Source organism: Danio aesculapii, chromosome 11 (assembly GCF_903798145.1).
Source record: "Danio aesculapii chromosome 11, fDanAes4.1, whole genome shotgun sequence".
Classification (NCBI taxonomy): Eukaryota; Metazoa; Chordata; class Actinopteri; order Cypriniformes; family Danionidae; genus Danio; species Danio aesculapii.
The window spans coordinates 14,514,379-14,533,130 of record NC_079445.1 but is presented as its reverse complement, the minus strand read 5'-3'; the positions used below and the strand labels follow the sequence as shown (position 1 = coordinate 14,533,130).

General features: G+C 37.8%; 1 protein-coding gene across 1 annotated transcript in view; it reads left to right on the top strand.

The window, feature by feature from the left end:
- The window catches only part of grin3bb (glutamate receptor, ionotropic, N-methyl-D-aspartate 3Bb), a 221,657-nt gene that overhangs the window by 181,550 nt on the left and 21,355 nt on the right, over nucleotides 1-18,752 (top strand). The window contains exon 6 of the mRNA XM_056468617.1: nucleotides 14,688-14,839. Within this exon, the coding sequence (XP_056324592.1) occupies nucleotides 14,688-14,839 (152 nt within the window). The remainder of the gene's footprint in view (nucleotides 1-14,687; nucleotides 14,840-18,752) is intronic.

Below are 18,752 nucleotides of genomic sequence, written 5' to 3'. Positions count from 1 at the left end.
GACAATTAATAAGATGAAAACACTCACCGGCCCCTTTATTAGGTACACTTTACTAGTACCGAGTTGAACCCCTTTTGCCTCCAGAACTGCCTTAATCCTTTGTGGCATAGATTCAACATTGGTATTGGAAATGTTCCTCAGAGATTTTAGTCTATATTAACATGATAGCATCACGCAGTTACTGCAAATTTGTCAGCTGCACATCCATGGTGCGAATCTCCTGTTTCACCATATCCCAAAGGTGCTCTATTGGATTGAGATTTGGTGGCTGTGAAGGCCATTTGAGTACATTAAATTTATTTTCATGTTCAAGAAACCAGTCTGAGATGATTGATGCATTATGACATGGCGTTATCCTGCCGGATGTAGCCATCAGTAGGATGGACACGGTCAGCAACAATACTTAGGTAGGCTGTGGCATTGACACGATACTCAATTGGGGCCCAAAGTGTGCCAAGGAAATATCCCTCACACCATTACACCACCACCAGCCTCAACTGTTGATACAAGGCAGGATGGATCCATGCTTTCATGTTGTTGACACCAAATTCTTACCCCCCCATTCAAATGTAGCAGAAATCGAGACTCGACAGACCAGGTGGCGTTTTTCCAATTTTCTATTGTCCAATTTTAGTGAGTCTGTGCAAATTGTAGCATCAGTTAACAGTAGTGTCACCCGGTGTGGTCTTCTGCTGCTGTAGCGCATCTGCCTCAAGGTTAGACATATACAGATATTTCTGCATACCTTGGTTGTAACGAGTGGTTAGTTGAGTTACTGTTGCCTTTTTAATCAGCTGGAACCAGTCTGGCCATTCTCCTCCGACCTCTGGCATCAACAAGGCATTTGCACACACAGAACTGCCACTCACATGATATTTTCTCTTTTTCGGACCATTCTGGGTAAACCCTAGATATTGTTGCATATGAAAATCCCTTTAGATCAGTAGTTTCTGAAATACTCAGACCAGCCCATCTGGCACTAACAACCATAACACGCTCAAAGTCACTTAAATCACCTTTCTTCCCCATTCTGATGCTCGGTTTGAATTGCATTAGAAATTTGTGTTAACCTAATAAAGTGTCCGGTGAGTGTATATATAAATATTATTCATTTTTTTTGTAATAAATGGACTAACATTAACTAATGGTACCTCATTGTATCCTTATTGTTTGACTTATACTTTAATGCATTTTCAGTTGTAAAATATATATAAAATGTTGCATACTTTATATAAATTTTACTACAATTGGGCGTCACAGTGGCACGGTGGTTAGCACGATCGCCTCACAGCAAGAAGGTCGCTGGGTCAGTTGGAATTTCTGTGTGGAGTTTGCATGTTCTCCCCTTGTTCGCATGGGTTTCCTCCGGGTGCTCGGGTTTCCCCCACAGTCCAAAAACATGTGGTATAGACCATGTTTGTAAACATTCAGAATGCGTGCAGCGAGGTTGCAGAAAAAAACGGAAGCGCTAGCATTTACAGCGAGAGAATGACATCCGATGCGGTATAGAGTTTGTTTTTGACTTAGAAATAAGCTATATTGATTACAAATTCTACATATTATTTACATAATGCTTTCAGTGTATTATAACAGCTTGTCACCCAGTGATAAGCACAGTGATTCAGCAAAATTAACGTTAATGTGAGCAACGTTCGTCTGACAGGTCCATCTGCGATAGCACCCTCCCAATTGGATTGAATAAGACGAAATGACCAAGCATCCAGCCCGAAATATACATCTTTCATGAAACTCCAAGTGATTTTACAACAGAGAAGTTAAGGCCTACAAGTCTACAAGTCAATTCTGTATGGAGAGAGATTAGACTCAATAATAATTCACGCAAAAGTCACGATGTACACATGCGTAGCCAAATTCACGTACGTAAAATATTTATTTATACTTACAATAACAATTCACATGCACAAAATAAAAATACATTTTCATAAAATACGTTTCACAAATGCAAAACACCATTTGCACATATATAAGAGTGTACAAAAAGTTTTGAATGTTTAAAATTCACGAGTTCATCCTGAATGAGAATGTGCAAATCCTCTCTCACGTACGACTCACCCTGAATACGAGTGTGTGCATTTTTGAGACTTTCCTGCCAGAAACAGGCAACTCGTACCTCTCAGCCAATCAGATGAGAGCTGTACTCAATGTCAACCACTCTGCGCTCCTTTTGCACAGTCTGTTCCTCTAACCAACATGGCGGATACTCCTGTAAGTCAATACTGTTTCCTACTAGTTTGTGTATACGCTTTTTATAGTAGAATCTGAGTGTATTTTCAGTAACTCAATAGAAAAGTGCTTGTGTTAGAGCGCATCCCGCTCTTCACCTGCCATGCTAAATAGAGGAGTATTCTTCTTCTTAGAGGATCATCTCCGTTAATTCAGTCAGACTGCGCAAATGGTGCGCACAGTGAAGCGCTTCGGTCATTCCCGGGAGTTCTCAGGGAGTTGTGATTGGTTGAACAGTAAGCTCGCATCTTATTGGCTACAGGGCACGAGTGACTCACGTGGGAGGTGTGTGCTGACAGGAAAGTCTCAAAATTGCACACACTCGTATTCAGGGTGAGTCGTACGTGAGAGAAGATTTGCACATTCTCATTCAGGATGAACTCGTGAATTTTAAACATTCAAAACTTTTTGTACACTCTTATATATTTGCAAATGGTGTTTTGCATTTGTGAAACGTATTTTATGAAAATGTATTTTTATTTTGTGCATGTGAATTGTTATTGTAAGTATAAATAAATATTTTACGTACGTGAATTTGGCTACGCATGTGTACATCGTGTCTTTTGCGTGAATTATTATTGAGTCTAATCTCTCTCCATAATTCTGTTCTGTGTGGTCATGTGCAAGAAATAATGTTCCATGATTACCAGATTCGAAACTTTGTAGAGCTAAAAACCGAGGTTTTGCCTAGCCAAAGACAAGAAGATGGGACTATATGGCCTGGGTAATTAATCATCAACAAGCAAAACAACTGCATTCTGACAGTGAAATGCAGCTGGATGGCAGGGTATGTGAACTTACACTTTCAAGTTTCATTCTTACCATTCAGTGTCCTTAGTTTAATTAACCTAATGTTTAATTAACCAAAAACGAGTAATGTGTATGATTCAGCACAGCATGAACTTACCTTATATAACATGAGAACTGCAGAGTTGAGCATTTTTAATTAGATCGTCACTTCATTCAGCTCTCTTTTAACCAAAGACGTCTGCAGTTGGCATTAAAGCAATGTGGTGTATGATACAAGTTAAGTTTTCTATTTTTGGACTTTCTATTTTTCGAATTTGGCATCCTACCACACAACAAGACCTGCAACCGGTATCTTTTTGCAAAGGAACTCAGGAACCCATGGGACATCATGTGTGACATAGGTTGGTATTTCATCTATAGGGGAATTGGGTAAGCTAAATTGTCCGTAGTGTATGTGTGTGAACAAGTGTGTATGGGTGTTTCCCAGTGATAGGTTGCAGCTGGAAGGGCATCCACTGTGTAAAACATATGGCTGTTTATTCCGTTGTGGCGACTCCAGATTAATAAAGGGACTAAGCGAAAAGAAAATGAATGAATAAATAAATACTACTACAATTATAATTATAATCAGACGCTTCACATTATTTATTTTAGTAAAACCATTAAAATAAGTTAAAGTATGAAATAAAAGCTTTAATTTTGAAATTAAAAGAAATGACAAAAGTCAGTTTTTAAAGGCGTGTTAAGAAACACAGTAATGACATTTTATTTCATCATTATATTATCTACAATAACAGCTTTTTAATACTAGAAGTACTGTACAATATATAATGCACTCAATTAAGCTAAGTGCACTTTTTATTAGAGGTTAATTACAACAGGCATATAGTGAATAAAAGGTTCTAAAAAGTTCTGTTTTAGCACCTGATTTGAAAATGAGTTGCTAATGGATAAACAGCTGAAATGCAGACCTACAGTGGTGCAACAATCTTGTGAATTCACCCCTGTGTATTTGGGTGTGTGTACATGATGCAGCTTGGCAGTGATGAAATGCGTAGATGTCAGCATTTGAATATCTGTGATCTGTCAGCCACTGAGGGACCAGTGGGGGCTGCTGAGTGACAGATTTACTGCAGAGAGCTTGAGAAAAAAATAAACAGGCCACTGACTGGTCCTAGTGTTGTATTTTTTCTTTATATAGTTGATATTTCCTTATATTTTAGCCTACCCATTATTTCTCCATTTCCAGTCTGACCTTCTATTGGCCAACTGTGCTAAATCAGTAATTGAGGTTCAGTGTAATCAGACCCCTCTGGGCTCTTACAGGAATTCCTGTCTGTGTTAATTACCATATGACTGTCATCCAATTTCTTATGTCAATTCGTCTCCTGTGTGTGTTGATTGAATGAAATTCAAGCCTGTCTTCCACTAGGAACAGGAGTCTATTAAAGACGTGAATAATAACCTCTAGGTCCACACAGACTCTGTGGGCACAGAATTTCGCAGATTTCCACAGATTTTTATCTCATCATTGATTGTTTATTTACTTATAAACATGTGTGTAAATTTATATTTATTCAGTTTTTAATTTCAGTAATATTATTGGCAAATATTAAAATGTTCATATGATTTATTTAGAATATAGTTAGTGAAGTTTTAGTAGAGATATTATATGAGAGACTTGCTTTGTTTACCAAATAAAGTGGATTTAATTGGATTTGCATTGTAAACGTTTAATGAAAGTTAAAAAGGTATTCCTTTTTATTTAATATATGAAGTTTTTAGTTGTGATTCTCCCAAAATCATTCCGCATAAATCCGCAAATTTTTAACAAAATTTTGCACATAAATAGCAAAAAATGTCTGCAGATTCTGTCTGGCCCTACCCGTAGGTACAGTAAAAATCCGTAAATTTCCACTGATTTTAAGCGCATGTCTATGTATTTACTTGTGTAAATTTTTATTCAGTTTTTTTAACTCATTTTCTAATATTATTGTGATATAATAGTAATATTAAAATGTTATGATTTATTTACAGTACCGTTTGTAAAGTAATTGGCTTTTAGTAGATATATTATATGAGAGAACTTTGTTTAGTAAGTATGTGGATCTAATTGGATTTGCATTGTAAACATTAGAAGTTAAAAACGTATTGTTTGTATTTTAAGTTTTTAGTTATGATACTTCTAAAAATCATTCTGCATAAATCTGCAGATTTTATTTTGCAAAAATTGTGAACAGATACTGTCTGGCCCTAAAAAGCCCCACCTACATCATAACTCATCTAGTGTTAAGGAAATTGCATTTAAAATCTTTAAAACCGTAACTTTATTAATGTTATGATCTTTTTAGGTCTAGGGATAAACAACAAATAAATTGTTGGTGATGTGCAATGGCTGGAAAAGGAGAGAGAACTCATCTCCTCAAACAAAATGTCTAGAGACTTAAAAACAAGGTCAAATCAAGAAAAAGATGTTTACTTACATACGTCAAACGTAACAAAATCTAGCGAACTCCTAAGAATCTCTTGCTTATCTGAAAAAATAAAAAAAAAAAATACATCATTTAAAATAACTCCCTTTACTGTCATAAACAGGAGAAAACTAATTCAAAACAAAAGGGCACCCACCTTCCTACTTAATCCTCAAAATATAAAATATAACTTCTTTCTGGGTGAAATATTAGATGCTAACAACAAGATCATTAACAGAAGCTTGACTTCTATAGCTATCTCTATTTAAGCTAAATCAAATGCTTAAAGCTCTTGTAAACAACAGGTCTGGATGTGAAGAAGCGCTCAGCCACTGCACCGTCTACCCACCATCAACACTGGTTTGAAGAGCAGCTCAGGTTAAATACTCTCTCTCCTCTCCCAACAGCCAATCACTGGAAACTCAAATTATCACTACCAGGTGGACACAATTACCTGCAGGGAGAGAGAGAGACACAGACAGAGAGAGGAAAAAAACAACACAAAGCACATTGTGCTCACCAAAGATATGTCTCAGGACATAACTATTAAACTTTTACAAAAATAACAGGATAATTTTACAGAAAAATAGAATTATTCAGAATCTTTCCCCCATAAACAAAATGAAATTAAAATTACACGCAAAATAATATTAATAATAAAAAGTAAAGCATTACAATAGTACATTACTTTTCTTGCTTATTTGTTTTAGCACAAAAATATATGGTACTTTTTACACCAAAAGTGAAATGTGAAATGACAAAAAAAAAAAACTCCTAAAGCCTGATGGAAATGCAAATTCAAATCTGTACAGTTGAGGGAACACCTCAAACAAACCTTTCAGCTGTGCTGCCTTTTTGGATTATTGTACATGAAGAAAGGAAAGGAAAGTTAATAACTTTAATAATTCAGCAAGAAATTTTCTTTTTATTCTTTTTAAACCCCTTCAGACTGGAATTATGATGAAGTATTTGAAAAAAAATAAAGGTAAAAGTACATTTTCTCTGTTCTTAAGGCTTCCACAAATCAGACTACATAAAAATAATAAAAATTTCAACATTTATTTGTGTCCGTTTCAATGTACCAACATGAAACAAACTTGTGACACAAGTAAAAAGAACATGATATGTAATAAAAATATGACACTAACTTACGAACCTTCATCTTATTCCCTGCTTTATAAAGGATCATTTTTATCTCATCTTCACGGCAGAATGCTGCAACCAGCGGGCCTCTCCCCTACTTACACTTTTTGGTTTTGGCCAAACAATGAACAAAGTAACGGAGTTACACAAACCATTTGTTTTTCATCAACAACACACAAGCCTCTTTAAATGAGCACTGATTGTATGATCAAATGTTACAATTTACCCCTCCAGTGGGGCAAGTTGTAACAGAAAGAGGGCTAGTTGTAACACATGCTTACAAAGGCAAATTTCACACAGTTAATTTAATTTCTGTTCATTTTAAATAGTAGCTTTATTTCTTCAATACTTACCTCAATTTATTTTTTATTCTACATAGCACAGTATGTTTATTTATTTATTTATTTACCTACTGGATAAACACATTTGGATTTATTAGCATTATTATCCATTTATCCATTATTATACAATGCATTTATTTGCATTATTAGCAATAAAATATTTTTTTCTATAAAAAAAAATATTTTCTATTAAAAAAAATTTAATATAAAAAGTTCCCAACATTACACTCAAAATTTAACAATTATTTTGTTAGTTTAATTGGTGTCCAACAAAGTGTGGCTTAATTGTAACACCCTGTTACAACTAACCCGCTGTGTCGTGTTTTCTTCAAAACTGGCTAGCAGTCACTGTGTGTTTTTTACATCTTTCAAAATGGTTTCATCTTTTAACCTAGAAGACGTTAATCACAGTAATATAAGATTTTACGACACACTTTCACAGATTTTCTTTAAATAAAAAAATATTGACTATAATAAAAAATACTTTTATGCTGCAAAAATGGTTTCTCCTGTGTTTCTCATCCAAAGTTGGCAAAAATTTTTCAATAATTGGCAGAAAGACGTCTACCGATACCATGGTGAAAACCTTGGATGCATGCTATGGTTAACCCTGAGCAAATACCTTAAAACTCTGTGTAACATTTTACCCGCATTACTTTGTGCCCCGCTCTCCCCTACACCACATAACTTATGAACACTCTGTGCTGGGAAACAGCCATATACTCTCTCATTCATACTCTATGGCCAATTTAGTTTATCCAATTCACCCATACTCTTGGGGCCCTACCCAGCAAAATGCAGGGCAAGGCGCGACGCAATTGTTGTTTGCTAGTTTCAGCTCGGCACAAGAGTCGTTTTGACGTTTTTGCGCCACGCTGTTTAAATAGCAAATGCATTTGTGCTCATACTGTATGTGCGCCCCTAGGCGTTCTGGTCTAAAAAAGGAGGTGTGTTGAGGCGCATTGCTGGCACGTTGCTATTTTAAGTAACTTAAATAGACGGTTCAATAGACCAGATCAAAGCTGGTATATTGTCCAGTGCAGAGCACGTTAGTTGTGCACCTCGCTTACACATTGCTTAATACACACAGGATGTACAGCAATATGCAAATATCTTTACAAATGAAAAAGAATTAAAGGATTAAAATATTACAAAATATATTTTCTAGCCTACATAAATATAAAAACCACTGCTTACATGCCTTCTTCAACTCAGGGGGCTTTTTCAGTTTATTCATAACAATTTGCTTTTGTATAATGTTATCATTATTAGCAGTTTTATTCATTATATGCATATTTATTTTTGTTTTATTAAAAACAAGCTTAGATTTGCCCACCTGTCAGGTTTTAGACCACATGGGGCACAGCATGTGTATTTGTGTAGATGCTCTGTTTAACTGTTTTCTCTCTATTGAAGTGTTTAGTTTTTCTACTTAAATAGTCATGAAAATAGCAAATGCACCATGGCGTGGCACAACAGGCTCTTAAAGGGAATGGAAGATGAGACTCTAATTGATTTATTCTCAAAACACACCTATAACTCAACCCTGAGAATAAGCTCAACCCTGTTAGACCATGCGCCATGGCACTAAGTGGATTTTTCCGTCCATAAAATAGAAAAGTGGATTCTGACATGCCCTTAATGCGTTTGTGCCCTGCGCTGTGGACTTTGCGCAGGGATCGTCAAAATGGAGCCCTTGGACTGTAGGGGAAACCTGAGTACCTGGAGAAAACCCACATGTCGACTTGAACCAGCAACCTGCAGGCATATTTAAATAAAATCCTGATTGAAAGTTTGCAATTCTACAATTGATTTTTAACTAGTACTTTAATTAGTAAATGCAATGCTTCTTTTTCCTATAAAATATTATCAAACACATCAATTAATGTTAATAGAACCACCGAAAATATTGCTTCTGTGTTTGGAACAAAGTGCTGGCAAGTTTCTCTTCAGCATAGTAAACATTTCTCAAATTACAATAGGCATCTGCCTTTCTGTCATTTGATTGGATGACCAATGTCCAATATCATAGACAGCAGCCTATAAATTAGGTTTGGAAGCAAAACAAAATTATATCATGTGACGTGATGCCACAGCCATGTGACCATGCCTAAGACCTGGTCAGTACCTGGATGGGAGACCACATGGGAAAACTAGGTTGCTGTTGGAAGTGGTGTTAGTGAGGCCAGCAGGGCGTGCTCAACCTGCGGTCTAAGTGAATCCTAATGCCCCAGTAAAATGAAGGGGACTCTAAACTGCCAGTGAGTGCTGTCTTTCAGATGAGCGTTAAACCGTGTGACTCTGTGTGGTCATTAAAAATCCCATGGAACTTGAAGAGTAAGGGTGAAACCTCGATGTCCTGGCCAAATTTTCTCCATCATGGCCGTCCAATTATCCCAATCTACCGAATTGGCTTTATCACTGTCTCTCCACTCCACCAATATGATGATGCTGCACACTGATGGTGGTGTGGAGAGAACCCGCCTTCATGATTGTGAAGCGCTTGTATGGCCATACTTAGTAAATGTGTTATATAAATACACATTAGATTACATTACATTACATCTATTGTAATGGATGCATCTGTTTTTTTGCAACTGATTTGAGCAAATACATGTTCACCATTTCTACTGTACCGTACCACTTTTTCGGCACCCTTTCTAAAGGGTACCAAACACGAGAAAGGGTACCAAAAGGCGGAGCTAGATGCACAGCTGAACGCTATTGGTTTACAGAGATACGTCACGAGCTCACGCAACAAGCCAGAATGAAAACATGAAACAGGAACCGCCATGTTTTAAATACACAGCCGAGAGATTGTAGTGTAATTATATACATATAATAATGAGCCAGGGTCGACCCGGGCTCAAACAAACCTTGTCGTCGTCTTGATGAACAGCTACAAAGCCAAGAAGAAGAGCAGATTTTACCCTGTGCCCGTTTACGAGCCAGTCTGAAGCGTGAGCGTTTTCGCTTTTTTGCTTGAGCTCGCCTCGCGTCTATGTTTGAAATAACAAACTTCTTGAGCTGATGATAATAACATGCACTTGATTATTGACATGCTTTTGAAACCCGATCTTGTCAAAAACTAACAAACGCGAGAAAAACAAAGGAGCACATTATTTTTTCAGCAAACATGAACAAAATGTCATGTTTATCATCGGCTTTTGGACTATTATGAACTATTATGAACTTGAAATGATGGAATTATTCTCTAACAAGAGGTTACATGTGCTGGTAAAGATTACAGACACAGATGAGAGGTTTGCTCTGACTGTGGGCTATATTTCATGTTGTTTTTGAACCTAAATAAGTACTAAATGTGTGTAGTTTATATGTAAGTGGCATCATATCTGTAAGGGTCTGTATGTCTTCATAGATGTTGCATTTTTTAATTTTATTTTATATAATTACAGTAGGCTATTTCACACTGTCATTGATTTGCAGTTATAATCAAATTATGTTCATAGAAAAGTTAGTGATAAACATTTATACACATTTATTTATGTGTATAAAGCATCTGTTTTGTGAGAAGTGCTTCTCATATGATATGTGAATGACCCGTACAGCTTTAATGTAGACATTTTCTCGAGCGAAAATGACGTTGACTTAAACTTTCTGTCATACACCACGCCCACCAAAAGAGTACCATTGGCACCCTTTTAGCAGTCGAATCACAAGCATGATAAAGGTGACCCGTACTGTACCGTACTGTACCAGTCAGTGGAAACGAGCCATATGGGTCAAACAATTGTAATGAAACAAAAAATGTTTAGTTTTTTTTTCCTTGAAGTTTGATGACTTTTCCTAACATAACCCCCCCAAAAAACTATTATATTAAATTACCATTTTCTATTTTCATGAAGGCATTATATAACTAGGGTACAAATATTTTCTTAGGGGTCAGTTTTGACTGTAATAAAACCATGTACAGTACACCACAGAAACTACAGACAAACTGACACTGACACACACATGTACACACTGACAAGGAAAAGCCTACACATTCAGTTTGTGATGAATGATGATGATTTTAGAGGTTTAGTGAAGGTAGGTCATTTTTGGCCCCTGAGACAAATGGAATATACAGAAATCTAAGACCACAAAACTACAGCAAGTGTCATGTTAACACATCTTATATAACACATCTGTGTGCTCATACCTATCAACATTGGGATGCGAAAATAAGGGATATGCCCCCCTACCCCCCTCCTAAAAAAATTTAAATTAATATTATTAAATATTAAAATTAACATTCTTAAATATTATATTAAAATAACTAGGGCAACGTGATGGCGCAGTGCTGTGACCTGGGTGGGTCAGTTAGCGTTTCTGTGTGGAGTTTGCATGTTCTCCCCGCGTTCGCGTGGGTTTCCTCTGGGTGCTCTGGTTTCCCCCACAGTCCAAATACATGCGGTACAGGTGAATTGGGTAGGCTAAATTGTCCATAGTGTATGAGTGTGAATGAGTGTTTATGGATGTTTCCTAAATATGGGTTGCAGCTAGAAGGGCATCCGTTGTGTAAAACATATGCTGTTATCCACTTATCGTTGGTGGTTCATTCCGCTGTGGCGACTAATAAAGGGACTAAGCAGAAAAGAAAAGAAATAAATTAATGAATTAAAATAACCAAATATGTTCATCTGGAGCTGTTTCAATGTAAATAAACAGGTAAACGGTCAGTTATATGTTTTATTATTATTATTATTATTATTATTATTATTATTATTATTATTATTATTATTATTAATAAATTGTATACATTAGAAAAATCTGCAAATAAATTAGCAAACAGTTTTAACAATTATAATTAATAGCTATTATGAAGAAATAGAATCAAGGTATCAAATCTCATTAACCTTTACTTCACTGTATAACTTTGAACATTCTGATTAAACAGCAACAAAAGAATCTCTCATGCACACATCTAACATTATAATGAAAGCATTCGATTGCTTTCCTAACTTTTTATGCTCATTTAAGACAAAAATAGTTGTGTTGGAAAGAAAACCCACCAAGATCAACATATTTAGATATTATTATTATTAATTATGTGTATATATCTGTTCAAACATGCACCCAAAACCCAGAGTATCCACTTTTGCTCTGCTTCAAATCGCGTGTGCAGAATCCATTTGGTAACCACTGTCTATTTATCATTATTGAGCGCGTCTGACAGTCACGCACTGCTACATGAACTCACTGTTTTGAGGATTGCATAGGAGGGGCAACAGCACCTGTAATGAAAATGAAGGAAAACCCGCCGTTTTATGTTTATTAATATACCTAAATAAAACAAAAGCACAGAACAGACTCACATTTAAGAGCAAGAGGTGCTCCCTGGTGGTTTGGCGGTATGAGTTGCATGAAGGGAGGATTGGCTCTTTATGCCAACCTTCATAGTAGGATTGAAAATATGGAAGAAAAACGGGAAAATACCTTTATGGGATGATAGCGGGATAGAATTGTAAAATACGGGAAAATACAAATATCAAATGATTTACAGGGTGAGAGTTGACAGGTATGACTGTGTCAACACAGATACAGGAGGGCTGATACTAAGTCCCAATAAATGATCCAATAAATGTGATGACAAAATTACTGCCATATATCTAGTATTTTTTTAAAAGTTATGCGTTACTTTACTTGTTACATGAAAAAGTAATCAGAATACATAACACAGTAATGCCAACACTGCTCAACTTTGAGACTTTTTTTTCCAGTACTGCACATTATTGGCCACATCTCTTTAGTCTTTAAATGTACAGTGCATTCGGAAAGTATTCATAGCACTTCACCTTTTCCACATTTTTTTTATGTTACAGCCTGATTCCAAAATGGATTAAATTCATTTATTTCCTCAAAATTCTACACACAATATCCCATAATGACAATGTGAAAAAAGATAATTTGAAATTGTTGCATATTTTTAAAAAAATTAAAAACCTGAAAAATTACATGTACATAAGTATTTCCTTGCCGTGAAGCTCTAAACTGAGCTCAGGTTTCCACTGATCATTCTTGAGATGTTTCAGCAGCTTAATTGGAGTTAACCTGTGTTTAAATTCAGTTGGTTGGACATGATTTGAAAATAATATAAGGTCCCAGGGTTGACAGTGCATGTCAAAGCACAAACCACGCATGAAGAAAAAGGAATTGTCTGTAGACCTCAGAGACAGGATTGTCTCAAGGCACAAGGCTGGGGAAGGTTACAGAATCATTTCTGCTGCTCTGAAAGTTCCAATGAGCACAGTGACTTCTATCATCCGTAAGTGGAAGATGTTTGGAACCACCAGGACACCTTCCTAGAGCTGGCCGGTCATCTAAGCAGAGTGATCGGCGGAGAAGGGCCTTAGTCAGAGAGGTGATCAACAACCCGTTGGTTACTCTGTCTGAGCTCCAGCATTCTTCTGTGGAGAGAGGAGAACCTTACAGAAGGAGAACCATCTGTGCAGCAATCGACCAATCAGGCCTGAATGGTGGAGTGGCCAGATGGAAGCCACTCCCCACCTGGAATTTGCCAAAAGGCATCCAAAGGACTCTCAGACCTTAAGAAACAAAATTCTCTGGTCTGAAGAGACTGAAATTGAACTCTTTGGAGTGAATGCCAGGCATTACGTTTGGAGAAAACCAGGCACCACTCATCACCAGGCTAATACCATCCCTACTGTGAAGCATGGTGGTGGCAGCATCATGCTGTGGGGATTATTTTCAGCAGCAGGAACTGAAAGACTAGTCAGGATAGAGGGAAAGATGAATGCAGCAATGTACAGAGACATCCTGAATGAAAACCTGCTTCAGAGTGCTCTTGACTGCAGACTGGGGCGACGGTTCATCTTCCTGCAGGGCAATGACCCAAAGCACACCGCCAAAATATCAATGGAGTGGCTTCACAACAACTCAGTGAATGTCCTTGAGTGGCCAAGCCAGAGCCCAGACCTAAATCCTATTGAAGATTTCTGGAGAGATCTGAAAATAGCTGTCCATCCAACCTGATAAAGCTTGAGAGGTACTGCAAAGAGGAATGGGCAAAAATTCCTAAAAACACATGTGTCAAGCTTGTGGCATCATATTAAAAAGAGGCTCTAATTGCTGCCAAAGGTGCATCAACAAAGTATTGAGCAAAGGCTGTAAATATTTATGTACATGTGATTTTTCAGGTTTTTATTTTTAATAAATTTGCAACAAATTTAAAAAAATTACTTTTTTCACATTATCATTATGGGGTATTGTATATAGAATTTTGAGGAAATAAATTAATTTAATCCATTTTGGAATAAAGCTGTATGTAAGGCTTTAGGAAAAAGTGAAGTGCTATGAATACGTATGTATGTGTGTATGTTTGCATGTATCTGTGTGAAACAATCATTTTCTTTTTGGGGTGAAATAACTCTTTCAGTTTTGTGACCTTTACAGTACTCAAAAAAGCTGTTTTATTCAAGAAGTCATTTGCATGTGAGATGGGAGAGATGGCATTACAATAATCCTTTATTTAATTTGACAGAACCTCAGTGTAGCATGTTGTGGTAACTCTAATATTAGCATGCTTGAGATATTATTTATCGACTTAACTAATATGTATTTTATCCTGTTTTTATTTAGAAAGAAATGGTTAGAAACTCTATAATTGGTTCAGAAAGAGGCAGTATAATAAACCTTTGTAACATGTTCTCTTTTTTTTTCTTTGTGTGGTGTTTTGATGAATTGCAGTGATGAAGTGATTTTATTTCCCCCTTAGGCTACGGGATCGGTCTTCCCCAGAACTCACCTCTAACCTCCAACATATCTGAATTCGTCAGCCGTTACAAGTCAGACGGCTACATGGACATGCTGCATGACAAGTGGTACAAGGTGGTGCCGTGCGGAAAGAGAGTTTTTGCTGTTACCGAGGTGAGCAGGAAACAGAGTGTGTAAGTGTGCAAGAAATCTGCTAAGGTGACCCAAAACAGAATTGGAAAATCTGGTTTCAATATTAAAAATTAAATAAATATTTATTGCATAATTCCTATATCAGCTCAATCCCTTTTAGCGGATTAGATGCATGTAATTAATTCATGGATGGGGGTGCCACTTTTCCATCTCATACATTTGAGCAGTTTGAGGGTGTTAGCCAAGCTTCTGCATGTAGTTCTGTGCATTTGTGTTGATTTTATTTTGTGGTTGAAATATGTTACATTTAGATTTAATCTAGACCTATATGTTTATTAAGTTGTATAGTAAATAAAATATTATATGATGCACAAATAAATTTTGTATTTTATAATTGAATGCTCATTATCCTTCTTATGACAATTATGATCTATTATCAAATAAATAATTGTAAATTAATCTAAAATAAAATTCAGCTGTATGAAGCAAATAAAAAAAATGTTAAGTGGCATTTTATGTCTGAATGTGTCTGTTTATTGATACATATTAAATAAAGATGATCTAGAAAATATGTATTAAAGGGCACCTATTTTACCTCTTTTACAAGATGTAAGATAAGACTTTAGTGTCTCCAGAATGTGTCTGTAAAATGTCAGCTCAAAATACCCATCAGATTATTTATTATATAATGTACAATCTGCTCATTTTGGTGTCTGGGAGCTATGTAGCTGTTTTGTAGCCCATGGCTTTAAATCCAAATAAGCTGCTTCTCCCCGCCCACCGCTCTGATGTGCATGTCTGCTTCTTATGTGTTGAAAACAGCCGTCAGTGATAGAGACAAACTCTGATGAAGCTGAAATAAGTTCACTAGTCTAAAATACGTTTATAAAGTTTATTTGATGTATTTGTGGTGGAGTTTATTCAAGCCTTTCTGAAATGATGAGTTGCAGTACATTTACATTTACATTTAGTCATTTAGCAGACGCTTTTATCCAAAGCAACTTACAAATGAGGACAAGGAAGCAATTTACACAACTATAAGAGCAGCAGTGAACAAGTGCTATAGACAAGTTTTAGGTGTGTAAAGTCTAAGAAGCTAAGCATTGGTAATTTTTTTTTTTTTTTTTTTTTTTTGAGAGAGAGAGAGTACAGTTAGTGGTATAGCCAGAGAGGCAGTTAAGATTAGGAAGGAAAGTGGAGACTAAACGGTTGAGTTTTTAGTCGTTTCTTGAAGACAGCAAGTGACTCTGCTGTTCTGATGTAGTTAGGGAGTTCATTCCACCAACTGGGCAGATTGAATGTGAGAGTTCGGGAAAGTGATTTCTTCCCTCTTAGGGATGGACCAACGAGGCGACGTTCATTTACAGAACGCAAGTTTCTGGAGGGCACATACATCTGCAGAAGTGAGAGCAGATACGAAGGAGCAAAGCCAGAGGTCGCTTTGTAAGCAAACATCAGAGCTTTGAATTTGATGCGAGCAGCAACTGGCAGCCAGTGCAGACGGGTGAGTAGCGGAGTGACATGTGCTCTTTTGGGTTCATCAAAGACCACTCGTGATGCTGCGTTCTGAAGCAGCTGAAGAGGTTTGATAGAATTAGCTGGAAGCCCGGCTAGTAGAGAGTTGCAATAGTCCAGTTTGGAGAGAACAAGAGCTTGAACAATGAGTTGAGCTGTATGTTCAGATAGGAAGGGTCGGACCTTTGTGATGTTATAGAGTGCGAATCTGCAAGATCGAGCAGTTCTAGAAATGTGGTCAGAGAAGTTTAGTTGGTCATCAATCGTTACTCCAAGGCTTTTTACCGTTTCGGATGCAGTAATGGTTGCCTTATCCATCTGGATTGAAAAGTTATGGTGTAGAGTCGGGTTGGCAGAAACTTCAAGCATTTCCGTTTTCGCGAGGTTAAGCTGAAGATGATGATCTTTCATCCAGTGTGAAATGTCTGACAGGCAGGCTGAAATGCGAGCTGGAACCGAGGGATCATCAGGGTGAAAAGAGAGGTATAGCTGGGTATCATCAGCATAGCAGTGGTAGGAAAATCCATGTTTCTGGATGACTGTTCCTAAAGATGCCGTGTAGATAGAGAAGAGAAGTGGCCCAAGAACAGAGCCCTGAGGTACCCCAGTGTTTAGATGCTGTAGGTTGGACACCTCTCCCCTCCACGACACCCTGAATGACCTGTCCGAGAGGTAAGAACTGAACCATTGAATAACAGTGCCTGCGACGCCCAGTGACTCAAGCGTAGATAGCAGGATCTGGTGGTTTACAGTGTCAAAAGCAGCTGATAAATCCAGCAAGATGAGGACAGATGATTTAGAGTCTGCTTTAGCCAGTCTGAGATCCTCCACGACCGAGAGCAGGGCAGTCTCAGTTGAGTGGCCTTTCTTAAAGCCAGATTGCTTGTTGACCATGAGGTTGTTTTGAGTAAGAAAGTCCAGGACTTGATTGAACACTACTTTCTCCAAAATCTTGGCCATGAATGGAAGCAGGGATACCGGTCGGTAGTTTTCAAGTAGTGTTTGATCCAGGTTGGGTTTCTTTAGCAGTGGGGTTACCCTAGCCTGCTTAAATGAAGTAGGGAATATACCAGAGTCAAGAGATGTGTTAATTATGTGAGTCAGTGTTGGTATGACTGCAGGAGAAATGGCTTGCAAGAGATGAGAGGGAATGGGATCAAGCGGACAGGTGGTTGCATGGCTTGATAGCAGGAGATTGGACACCTCAGACTCAGAGAGCTGGGAAAAAAAGGTGAGTGTGTGTGGTGTTGGTGGTGTATCTTGTGTGTTTGTTGTAGGTGCAGCAAATTGAGCACTGATTTTTGCAGTTTTGGTGCAGAAGAATGTAGCAAAGTCATCAGTAGTGAGTGTGGAGGATGCGGGTGGAGGAGGAGGATAGAGGAGGGAGGAAAATGTTTTAAAAAGTAAGCGAGGATTGGTGGCACTGTTGACTTTCTGACGGAAGTATGTCTGCTTTGCAGAAGTAACCTCAGCCGAGAAAGAAGACAGAAGAGTTTGGTATGTTATGAGCTGTTCAGGATTTTTAGTTTTTCGCCAAATTCTTTCAGCAGCCCGGGTTTTGAGCGATGCTCACGGAGAACATCAGAGAGCCAGGGTGCAGGAGGACTGGCCCGGGCTGGCCTGGATGTAAGAGGACATAGTCTGTCTAGACATGATGCTAGCGTGGAGCAGAGTGTATCAGTGGCACTGTTCGTATCAAGTGCAGAGAGTTTGCAGGATGGAGGAAGAGAGTTTGAAACAATGGTGGATAGTCTATTGGGTGAGAGAGAGCGTAGGTTTCTGCGAAAGGCAACTAGAGTTGGAGTGTGTGGCGGCTCAGGAGTAATGTGGATGTTAAGAGAGAGAAGGAAATGATCCGATGTTTGTAGTGGAGTTACTAGTGTTTGATCAGCGAGGCAATGTCGAGTGTAAATAAGGTCTAGCTGATTACCTGATTTGTGAGTAGCAGAAGTAGGTGCTCTTTTGAGGTCAAAAGATGTAGCAGAGTCTGGAAGTCAGCAGCTTGAGGTCTTTCAATGTGAATGTTGAAGTCACCTAGCACCAACAAGGGAGTGTCATAATCAGAAAAAGATGAGAGAAGAACATCCAGTTCCAGTTCAAGGGGTGGATAATGGTGACTGCATGTAATTCAAAGGAGCTGATTTTTGGCAGGGACAGTCTCTGAGTGAATTTCCATTTTTTGGAAATCAGTAGTCCAGTCCCACCCCCTCTCCCTGTCTGACGAGGAGTGTGGGAAAGAGAGAAATTAGTAGAAACAGCTGCATGTGTAGCAGTGTCCTCCGGTCTCAACCAGGTCTCAGTTAGAGCCATGAGATTAAAGTCAGAATGAGTGGCTATGGAGGTAATAAAATCTACCTTGTTAACAGCAGATTGACAATTCCAGAGGCCCACGGAAAGAGAGAGTTGTGAAATAGAAGAT